We start from the raw sequence: 10,910 nt of genomic DNA, 5'->3' as shown, positions 1-10,910 counted from the left end.
ATCATTTTTATGTAGTATTATAGTTATTGGGTCACTAACCGATGACATTGGATTGGCGAATATACTGACGCAAGTTCATTTTTAAAGAATTATTTTTCCATCTAAGTTCGTCCCTTTCCTTCCTCATTGCTTCTATAGAAAAATAAGTCCTGCCAACTTGCTGCCAAAAACCGCTCAACAAATCGTAATCATTGGCAATCTACGAGAAGTCGTGAGAGTAGGAGTAGGAAGTTAGTATTGCGCATTAAAAAAATTGCACAAAATGCTCTGTTATGTTTAATTCAGAGCTCTCGACTCCTGTCCAGCATTTTTATAACATCGTAATTACCTGTTCGTGCATGCATAATTCCGAGTTGAGCACTGCCAATGGTGATTCATTCATCTGGGCTACTGTCCTGAATGGTAAAATTTGTTGATCCTCGGTTACTCGATACTTTTCGCATGCCTCCACAATCATGGATAAATTTGCAGCTTTGGACAAGAACTTTCGCAAATGCTCCATCGTATGATCGTGTTCAATAGCCAAGCTGATTAATCGATCTTTTTCCAATTTTTCATCTAAGCATATAATGCTAATCAATGGGACGAAAAAAAGTAATAGTAAGAATAACAGGACGTGGTATCTATCAACTTACCTTGTTGAACTTTAGTCTTTAAAGATTGATAAGAATCAAAAAAGAAATTACGTTCTTTAGTCATGTCCTGAATTTTCTTTTCATTTTGAAGCTGACAAGCTGTCATTTGTCCCTTCAACCACTGTATATCTTTGTACAGATTACTCAGATATGCATTTTGTCGGTTTGCTACTTCTCTATCTTTTTGGTCTTTGGCATATAATGCTTCGTACGACGCTTTATGTTCTTTAGTCTCTACAGAGACAAATACATGCATGCATATATACACCACCTTTCTCTTATACATATCAGACAAATAAAATTGATCAAAGCTGAAATTATAAGAACATGTGGCGCGTATAATCACCATTTTGATAATTGGTTAAAATCATTGTCAGCTCTTCCCAAAGAGTTTTTAGTCGCTTTTCCAATTTAGACGCCGATAGTCCTCTCTGGTTCTTGCTTTCATCGATAAAAGAATTGATCTTATCTGAAAAATATTGTATAATAGTTAACATAAAACGCTTTGTGAAAAGGGCGAGGGTAAAGCAGTAAAGTGGATCCATATCGTACTCGTAGCATTGCTTTTGAGATTATTAGTGAAGAGATCCTCCAGTCTGTCGGTAATACAGGTTGCAATAAGGTCCAAACGTTCTTCCTCCGATTGAATACCACTATTAATCTCATTTGCATCAACATTGAACCTGTTCTGAGCATTAAAGACTTTTGCCCAAAAAGTTTCTTGTCTTTCTTGAACAATAGTCGTATATTTTTTAAGAGTACTATCGATCCTCTCGGCATGAGCTCTTTCATTTACTCTATATTGTTCTTCAGCTTCGTCCAGTTGACTCCAAAGCATTTTGATCCTAGAAGTTAAGTGATTAGTCTTACAATGACAACCAATCAGATGGAGACTCATACCTGTGATCTCTTTTATCGATGTTCCGATCAAACGTACGACTGGCAATTTCGATCTCTTCCTTCATTTCCGGCACTTTATACTTTTTCACAGTTTCTAACCATTCTCTCCTATGTTTTTTTTTATTCTTCGCGGTAATCTCCACATTCCGTAGTAGTCTTTCCTTTGCCAAATTCTCTACACGTTCCTTTGCTTTCCATAGTCTTTCTTCTTTTTTGGAAAGCTCGGGTTGCTGTTTTTTAGCCTTTGGATTTTGGTTCGCCATGCTCTTAGAAGAAAACACGTTTATTAGTAAGCAATATTTTGATGACTGAAGTAACGATCGACGACTCAGAACCAAACATCGAGAGAAATAAAAATAAGGAAACTGAATACCGATGATCACTGCCTCCACTGATGTATGGCCTTGTAGTTTTATGTATATATATGCCTTGATTAAAAAACAGGTAAAAAAGATGAGCAAAAAAAAATAACGGGAATCACAGATAGTCACAGTTGACAATAAATTTGAGGAAGAAACGAAACATTTTTTGTTTCTGACCAGGTCTTTGAGTGGTCATATCTTGTCGGTGCTTTGATTTCTCATCACGCGCGATCTGATGTGTTAACCTTTGCAGTTACAAGTATGTTTAAGACGAAGGTCGACCGAGAAAGTAAGAAATAAGAAAGACTTCAGAGATTTATATGTTAATCGTAGAACAAATTGAATGTTACGTAAGAGGTGTCAAAGTGTGTATATTCTTTGCTCGCCTCTCCCAGGAATTGTAAATTCTGGCAAATACAGTACTTATGCTATATTGAGGAGCCTCTCGACATGACATACATAACCTGCTTTTTGTTTTTTCTGTGGGTGAGATTTCACACGTGTAGCCACAACAGTACTACAAGTCAAAGACTGGAACGTAATGGATAAAAGGGAAATACTATTGAGAAATATTTTGACAGTTGATCGTATTCATTGGTATTCATACGAATATGTAGTATATTACGCATGGACAGGACGGCTGAGCTGAGTGCAGAAAGCAAGCGGTACTTCTCCGTTTCATAGTTTGAATGTAGTTAGCGGTGTGCATACAAAGGGAGAAGACTGGAGGAAGAAAAGACTCTCTCCTATTGCGTAATATCAGGATGCATCGCGATTGAAAACGGAAGAAAAGAGGAAGAATTCAAGGCCAAAAAGTTGTTATTAGCACAAGCGTTGCCTAATCTTTTCTTTTCTCATTAGAATGTCGGAATTTCTTTACCTCCTCGTTCCTATTATACCACATCCATCCCCTGTCATTCCCATTGTGGAAATATTGAAATTGCGATACACAGGCTTATTATGTACTAGAATAAGTGCCGTACATAACCAGCTAAATACCTATTATGTCCGGAAAGTCCAGATAGTTGCGAAAGAAAAAGTAAACTTTGGGAGAGTTTTTCGTAAGTGAAACGAAGTTCGTACGTTTTCGGGTACTCGACTTATTAGGAAACGGTAATGTATACTGGGCCCCAACCCAACGGTTACGACTCGCGATTGTTATTGCACGCAGACAGGTTTGCGGCTTGCGCGCGCATTGACCAATCACGTTGCTTTAGTTTTCTTTCCGCGCCTCTCGCCCTCTCTCGTTACATATTAGCAGCATATTAACGAATCGTATTTGGGGCAATTAACCGGCAACAACGCTGCCACAAGTTTCTTTGAAAAATAATCAACCAACTTCGGTCAGCCAGCGGATTGTTAAAAATACCACTGTAGGATCGGCAGGTTCTTCATTAATTCGAGAATACCCAATAAGGCGCTATAAAAGAATGATGATCAGGTTAAGGACTTCCGCAATTTCTGGATGCTTCAAGCCGGTTTCGTTGAATTTCGACATCGACCAGACACCCGGGTAGACGTCGGTCTACATACTCGTAGAGCCGGACTCGTCCCGTCTGTCTTCTTGAAAAACCAATGGGAATTTTGTCAGTCGTAGGGGGGGAAGTCACCGGAGTCGTGCTCATCCTCTATAAATGAGCTTGCTACCGGCATTTTAATCACAGTATTGCCGATAGCCGTCTACGGTTTCGTACCATAACTCGCCAAGGTTTGTAGAATTTTTGTCTGATTTTCTTTATATTTCTCATTCATTTGTCTTTATTTGTTTGGATCAGATGAGAGTAACGTCGATCGCCATAGTGTGGTGCCTGTTGTGCGTTTTGGCAGTGTGTTATGGACGATCTGTCGGAACTGAAGAAGTCCCAGAGGACCAGAAGCATGTTGGAAGGGTTGGAAGCGTTGAAAGTGTTGGCAGCGTTGGAAGCTTTGGGGTAGGTTCAACGGCGGTACACGTGCGCGAAAAGCGAGCACCGATACTCTTGGCAAAAGCAGCATTGTTAGGCGGTGCTGCCTTGGTCGGTAAAAAGGCTCTGTTATTGGGTGGTGCAGCACTTGGAGCTAAAGCATTAGGAGCCAAGGCCCTCGTTGGCGCCGGTCTCCTGGGAGCAGGATTATACAAAGCTAGATAGTAAGTTTTCTCGTTATTGTTAACTCCTCAACGATATAGTGTACTATATATTATACACTTTTCCTCAGCTATGGTGGTGGATACGGACCTGGCTACGGAGGTGGATATTACGGTAGTGGTTATGGATACCATCATGCTCCAGTCGTGTACCATCACTACGTTCAAGAGCCCAGCTACGTCGGATGGTCGGGTGCACACTCTTATGGACACGCATACCCGTAAGAAAATGCAGACAAAACGATGAAATTTAAAAACCACAAATTATACAATTTTGTCTTCACATTCTTATCTTGATTATAGGAGCTACTGGTGAATACAATAGCTTGATAAGGACGGAACCCGCTCTTCTCGTAAACTATCAATTGTAAATACTTTCTGCGACGAGACAATGTCTCTATGTGAACGGAAGAAATTAAACTTTGTTACCAAAAAACTCTTTTGCATTTTTTAACACACGCCATACATTATTATAGTATACATATGTATATATATATATGTATATATATATATAGTCTTTATTAATATTCTATTGCTTTGACGTTTCAATTACAGATTATGACGAAAGTTAAGGCTAATCGTTACAAATATTAATATGATATCGACAATGAAAGAAGTTTTGTACTTATCGGCTTGAAAAATGAACAACGACTCGTCAACAAGAATACTATACTATATGTATTAATAAAGAACGCTTCAGTGTTGACGCAAGGAGAGGGACTCGACGGATAAAGAAACTGATGCGGCTTGTCGATAATTGAGCAGCGGTCCTGGGCTCGGCGTCGATGGAATTTCCTCGATACGTTCAAGATCGTTAGCCGCGCCAGCGCTGTTCTGCTTGTAGAGGCGCGGAGCGGATAATTTTTGATTCTGCTCATTGGCGGCGATTGGGCCGATTGGAGGACTCGGCTCATCCGCGCGATCCAGACTGAACTGTCTTCTTAGGAAACGGCTGGCTAGACTGCTTTTACCTTGAGCGTTCCCGTGGTGCTCGTTATTAGGGGAAATACACCTGTAATGATTGTAAGGAGTGCTTAGATCATCTTCGTCCGAGAAAATACCGGTCGCAGCTCTTCGATGCCTCCCAGGTCGAAAACTGATAACACTGGATTGCTGAAGACCGCTGCAGGTCGACGTTAAAGAGGTAGTGGAAGCCCCCAAAAGCGCAGCTGCCACTTCCGTTGCAGATATCGGGCCTCCCGACTGATACGTTGTTCTCTCCACCCTATAACAGCATTATTAAATTATTACAAGCACTCCGATGAAAACTCCATAATTTTACGTACTCCGACGTTGAAGCTTCCTGAGAATTTCTGCATTCGGAATCCTCGTGAACGGAAACAGCCACTTTCCTCGTATGCTCTCCTACGAGACTCTCCTCCAAACTTTAACAAGAGAGTGCAAATTAGTAAAAAGAAAAGCTAAGACAATGGGAAAAATTCAACATACCCGTGATCCTCGCTGAGGATGAAAAGCAGGATGAAAAGCAGGACGAAAAGCAGAGCAGAAAAAATAATTAAGAATCTGAAATGTTAATGGTATTTGTGGCAGAAGGAGAAAGGAGGTTACCTACCCGAAAGGTGTGGGTGTAGGAAGCTCCTTGTCGAAGCCTTGTTTTCCTAATAGCCAATACGTGGGCATTTTGCCTTTGCCCTTGACGTCAGTCGGTCCACGGTACTCTATATAGTAGCCTCCGACATGGGTCAAGCGATCCCTCGTTGCTTGACTGAGATGTATGCGCCATGGGGCTCCAGTCGATTCCATCCTTGACGCTGTATTCACCGTATCACCAAATAAACAGTAACGAGGCATCGTTAGACCCACCACTCCAGCACAGCAGGGTCCTATTTCAAGAATTATCGTTCATTTAGTCATTCTTCACTGGCGACTACTACTACTATTAATTTACCAGTGTGAAGACCGATCCTTAACCGAAGCTGGGTATTCGGTAGATGTCTAACTCGAAACTTGCCACTCTGATGCAACAAATCGAGTGCCATTGTTGCTATCTGCGAGGCGTGATCTGCTATTCTTACGGGACAACCTCCTACAACCATATAAGCGTCTCCGATGGTCTCCACCTTGTAAACGGTGTAAGCGTTAATCGTCGCATCGAAACAAGTGTAAAGATCGTTGAGAAGGTCAACGACTTGAAAGGGCGTTGAATAAGCGGATATGCTGGTGAATCCGACTATATCCGAAAAATAAATTGTAACTTCGCTGAATTCCTCCGGATCGACTGGCATTCCTAGTTTCAGCTTTTCTGCGACCGAGCTATAGAAGTAAATAGATTATTTAATTTGAGCTTTATTTTATTATTATTATTATTACTACTATCACCTTGGTAACATTCTATTGAGCAATTGCTCGGTCTTCTTCTTCTCCATATCCAATTGTTCAGTTCTCTCGCGTATAAGCTCTTCAAGATTATTAGAATATTTCTCCAACATTTGAAACATCGTGTCGACGAAATTGACCTTTCTGCAAAACGCAAAGTATAGAATTTTTTCCAATTGGTTACTCGTTACCATTCTAACCTTCCATGATTGAGCTTCTCAAAGAGTTGATGAACATCGTTGAAATCAGGCCTGCTGTCAGGCGCCTCGGCCCAGCACTGACGCATTATGTTGATGGCTTCCGGTGGCGCTGCTCCCTTGCTCACAGATGGCCTTATCAATGGTGGTGGTTTTTTCACCTTTTCGATTATATCTGAAAGTTTGTCGGCGGCCTGTCGATGATTCGGTGTGTTCATTCAGCTACTAGCTGAAAACTCACCTTCCGGAGACAAGGCGAGCATGCAGAATGGTTCACCACGCAGGACGACTTCCTGCATCACTATAGCGAAACTGTAGACGTCTGCTTGCTGAGTTCCCTTCTCCCGGAGGCTCGAACGTCGCAGCAGCTCTGGTGCAGTCCACAAAAGCTCTAAAAATAAAAACAATATAGTTACAAGCAACCCAAAACGTGGAGAGTGTGACCTCTGACCTCTGGCAGACTTTGTAGGAGCCGAAATATTCTGCGCTTTGTAGAAAGCTGGCAGACCATAATCTGTAACTTTCAGCACCCATCTGGCGTCGATAACGCAATTCCGGGAAGTCAGGAATCCATGAACTCTTATGGGAGTGCCATGCAGATACTTCATACCCTGAGGACCAAAAGTTTCATTAGCATTTCTGCATTCCTTTCCTGGTACCTTTGACCTGCTATGATTACCCGCACTAAATCGGTCAACAGCGATAACCGAAATGACCAGTCGAGCTTGATCTCATCCTGCACTAAAACGTCCTCCAGAGACCCTCTTGAGCAAAATTCCGACACCAAGCAAGGCCTCGTTGGCTCCGTTAAGCATCCGATCAAAGGATTCAAATTCTCGTGCCTCAGCCCATGTAACTGTTTCAAATTAATACAGTCACATTTTTATATGAAAGTCCAGAAATTATTCTGTATAAACAAAAGACTATAGAATAATTATTTTTACCACATCAATCACATCCATAGCTTTCCTCTTCAACTCAAATGTACCTTGACAAGGTATATCCTTCAACTGTACAAGGTCTCCCTACAAGAAAAGCACGCACAACCAAATGACTTACATAAATAAATAAATAATTCTAATTTCACTAAATAAACCAAACTAACATTATAAGTGACGCGTGGATCCTTCAATAAGGTATGGCGCACCAAACTAGTATTACTCGTAGTTATATGTGGCCTCGCGGACCCAACGCTACCCTGCAATAAATCCGGTTTCTCCACTTCCGGTCCACCAAATTCTTGAAGCTGCTGGAGCCAGCAGCAAAGCATCGCTTCGATCCCCTCGTCCACTCTTTTGGAGCCTGCTGCTTGAGGTGGGAACACAAAGTCTGAAGCTGTCAGGATAATTTTTGACATTCTTCTTCTTAACACCTGTCTCCTGGAGAACGGAACCAAGATCAGTGGAAGAACCAAAACGCAATCTCGAATGAACTATATAGCACACCTGACAAAGACTGCAATGATGATTGACAGCAGCGCGAAGAGTATTGATCCCAGAACTATTAGGACGATATGTGCCGTGGGGAAATTAACGATAGCACTATCCGACAAGGGCACGATAGACAGATTGTCGGAGGAGTTTTCAACATCAGCCAATGCACTCGCATCGGTTATTAATTTCTTCAGAACAAGCTGGCTATTTTTTTCCTCGCTGATCGCTATGATCGGTCGCCACTTGTCCTTCCACCAATCCAAAACGGTATAAGAGTAAATTTTATTATTATTGGAGTCTATGCTGGTATTGTCACGCGTCAGAATATACAATGATTCGTTGAGGCGATGCATCAGGCTAGGAGCATCGTAAGTCTCGCTATGATTGTACAGGTTTTGCACGTCGTACCTGAAAAACAAAATGATGGTTTTGTAACTGTGGTGGATAATGGAGGGTGTGTGTACCAGATTACACACCTACGGTCGATAGGTACGATCGCTAGAAGATTGTCGAGCATCGAGGTACTGAGGTTTCCGGCTGGCACGAGCCGATTTTTCCTAAAATGGGAAAACGTACGATTGGAAGACTGTGAATCCGGTAGGAAGAGTCCGTCGTCTTCCGGGTGAATCAGCAGTATAATGGAGTCTGCTTTTCTGCCTTCCTGAAGCGCAGAGTCCAGCTCCTGCAGGAGTGCTCCGATCGTCCCCTGCCCGTTCAACGGTGCACACAGCAATATTACTGGAAGGACCACAGGATATATATTCAGATTTTGTATTTTATATGTACTGGATTAAAGGTAGGTTTGCACTATGTGGTAGTAAACTGTCAAAATGCTTACTGTCATATTAATTTAAATAAAGTGAATCGTATATTAATAAAGTTGCAATTAATGTGACTTCCGGTATATCATGACGTTGACAATATGTATATAGTGTAAACAAACCTTAAAACCGATTTAAATAGCTAAGTATATACCCTTGCAGGGAACCGTTTGGACGAGTTTAAGGGAATCTCGAATCTCCCCGGAAGTGGCTCGAAGCGATACTACGGACTGGTACCGCGGGCTTATTCCGATGCCTCTTAGTCCGGTCAACACTGCTCTGGCCAAACTCGACCATGGCTCTTCGTCTAAAAAATTCCAAGGTTTAATTACGGTGCACAAGTGAGATTTCAAATACCAACCACTTACCTGTCTGAATAATACCGGTCGATTTCCACTGCAAATCCTGAAAAACTCTACCCACAGCTTTGGCCAACGATGGAAAAGATGGCGACAGTCTAATAACATTCTGCTTATCCGTACCGCTGCTTCTCTGCAAAGCAAATATTTAATGAATCAGTTCTACTATACTAACGTGTTAATAATAGAAGTCATAAATGACATTTATGATATTTCCAAATAATTTAACGTTTACAAACTAAAATAGAGATCCACGAATGAATCGAAAAAAGCTTAAGGTGATATAAATTACTGAAGAAGGGCAGGTGCAACACCGGAATGCCACGAGTATATTGTTAGAGTAAAGGTGAAGATATAGGTGCAAAAAATTGAAAATATAAAAAATTACGGATATGATTTCTATTCTTAACGTGGCAGTATATATATGCTATACACCTACTCTCTATATACTGAAAACTAACCATAGGACAAGTCCAAGTTAACAACGGTTTGTGCCAAAGCGTGGCAAGTTTGCCAGCAAATTCACAGCTATCCAGATCCAACGAGGCGATCAACGCTTTTGTCCTGGCCTGCTTAAGAGCTCCCACCAATGCAGCGAGTGCCGTTGATCCCGATCCGCACGTTACTGCAAGGATTCAAAAATATTAGTGAAAATTTCAAGCAATCATTGGTAGTATTTGTAAAGAGTATATAAAAGGAATCCTATAAACTAACGTGATTTTGGTACTATTTCGAGTGGTGGCATCGTGCGAGGATGAGATCCGAGGTCAAGGTCGGGGTCGGGGTCGAGGTCGATGCCAAGATCCAGGTCCAGGTCCGTGTCGCACTTGTCGCGTAGATATACTACTATCTTGTCCGAAGCGAGGATCGTGTCGTTGCGATGCTGCATGCTGCGCTCGATCGTAGGATTTGCCATCGACAGTGGAAAGAGTATTGCTATGGCCAGACACCAGCAGTGCCGATTGAACCGTTTCGAGGCCATCGGTTGTCCGGCCTGGCCATAGGACAAGATGACCCGATCCGTCCGCTTCCTACACTTTTCTCAAAAACGTCAAGCTTCGATTAAGGCCTCGCGACCCCTCTTAAAATAATATCCCATTAATTACTTAATTTAGTGACGCTAGAATTACCAAACGAGGGACGGTGCCTAAAAATACCCCAGTAAGGACGACAAGCTTGTGCATGCTGCTTCAATTTAACGCGTTAACAGGTTTTTAAATTGGCAGCCTTTTAATTACAAGCTCGTCGAGTGAGAAAACACCTGATAGTTACCTCAGTGATTAGAGAGACTCGTGTAATTGCAGCTCTCACTGTGAGGCCAGCAGACCTTTCTCTTGTAGGCCTCTCGTTTGCTGACAGACAAAACAGTCATAACTCGCTGAGAGGAGCGGATAGATTTGTCGAGAACGAAGCGAGCGATAGCGCGACCGATATCGAACTGACTGGGAATCTGAAAGCCTGCAACTCGACTGAACGAGGCAACTTCTATCCTGCTCCTGCAACGCTATCATCCCTTCCAGTCCCACCACCACCCCTTCTACAGCTGCCTTCTCCCCCTCCCCTAACACCCCTCGCTATCCCGGCCGGGTGGCCGGGTCGCCACTCGGCAACAGCATCAGCTCATTGGATCAGTAATCAGTCTCGCTTTGGTCCGACCAGTCGTAGCTTGTACTACTAGCAACCAAATAGCAGCACTATGAGCGATGAATAGGGCAAGCCTCGATTGAAAGAATCGCTTTAC

At 42.3% G+C, this 10,910-nt stretch overlaps 4 protein-coding genes across 6 annotated transcripts; 1 reads left to right on the top strand and 3 right to left on the bottom strand.

Annotated features, from left to right (window-relative positions):
- Positions 1–16: 16 nt before the first annotated feature.
- Positions 17–891, bottom strand: LOC136777119 (dynein regulatory complex subunit 2-like). Its single transcript, XM_066733191.1, has 3 exons — positions 636–891; positions 329–558; positions 17–199 (listed from the first exon to the last, which is right to left on the bottom strand). The coding sequence occupies exons 1-3, from the start codon at positions 889–891 to the stop codon at positions 35–37; spliced, it is 651 nt and encodes a 216-aa protein (XP_066589288.1). The 3' UTR covers positions 17–34.
- A 61-nt stretch (positions 892–952) lies between these two features.
- Positions 953–2,795, bottom strand: LOC136777118 (dynein regulatory complex subunit 2-like). Its single transcript, XM_066733190.1, has 4 exons — positions 2,778–2,795; positions 1,536–1,801; positions 1,188–1,480; positions 953–1,104 (listed from the first exon to the last, which is right to left on the bottom strand). Exons 2-4 carry the CDS (start codon positions 1,796–1,798, stop codon positions 953–955), a joined length of 708 nt encoding a protein of 235 aa, XP_066589287.1. The 5' UTR covers positions 1,799–1,801; positions 2,778–2,795.
- Positions 2,796–3,264: 469 nt separating this feature from the next.
- LOC136776635 (larval cuticle protein F1) lies at positions 3,265–4,443 on the top strand. The gene is made up of 4 exons (XM_066732324.1): positions 3,265–3,605; positions 3,673–4,025; positions 4,094–4,243; positions 4,326–4,443. The coding sequence occupies exons 2-4, from the start codon at positions 3,673–3,675 to the stop codon at positions 4,336–4,338; spliced, it is 516 nt and encodes a 171-aa protein (XP_066588421.1). The 5' UTR covers positions 3,265–3,605; the 3' UTR covers positions 4,339–4,443.
- Positions 4,444–4,466: 23 nt separating this feature from the next.
- On the bottom strand, positions 4,467–10,623 carry LOC136776634 (retinal guanylyl cyclase 2-like). Of its 3 annotated transcripts, none has more exons than XM_066732323.1 (19): positions 10,442–10,623; positions 9,884–10,210; positions 9,631–9,794; positions 9,179–9,302; positions 8,965–9,117; positions 8,466–8,727; positions 8,002–8,397; positions 7,662–7,935; positions 7,501–7,581; positions 7,236–7,412; positions 7,008–7,167; positions 6,798–6,947; positions 6,560–6,731; positions 6,363–6,503; positions 5,932–6,296; positions 5,596–5,866; positions 5,472–5,483; positions 5,309–5,407; positions 4,467–5,247 (listed from the first exon to the last, which is right to left on the bottom strand). In XM_066732323.1, the coding sequence occupies exons 2-19, from the start codon at positions 10,149–10,151 to the stop codon at positions 4,719–4,721; spliced, it is 3,798 nt and encodes a 1,265-aa protein (XP_066588420.1). In that variant the 5' UTR covers positions 10,152–10,210; positions 10,442–10,623; the 3' UTR covers positions 4,467–4,718. The 3 variants fall into 3 exon arrangements, with proteins under 3 accessions (XP_066588420.1, XP_066588418.1, XP_066588419.1); XM_066732321.1 differs by having other exon boundaries at positions 9,884–10,205; XM_066732322.1 differs by having other exon boundaries at positions 9,884–10,200.
- Between the last annotated feature and the right edge of the window lie 287 nt (positions 10,624–10,910).

Source organism: Prorops nasuta, unplaced genomic scaffold (assembly GCF_024137725.1).
Source record: "Prorops nasuta isolate Cenicafe-Biocafe unplaced genomic scaffold, Cenicafe_Pnas_1.2 PNAS00010, whole genome shotgun sequence".
NCBI classification, from domain to species: domain Eukaryota; kingdom Metazoa; phylum Arthropoda; class Insecta; order Hymenoptera; family Bethylidae; genus Prorops; species Prorops nasuta.
This window is presented reverse-complemented; position numbering and strand designations above follow the sequence as displayed.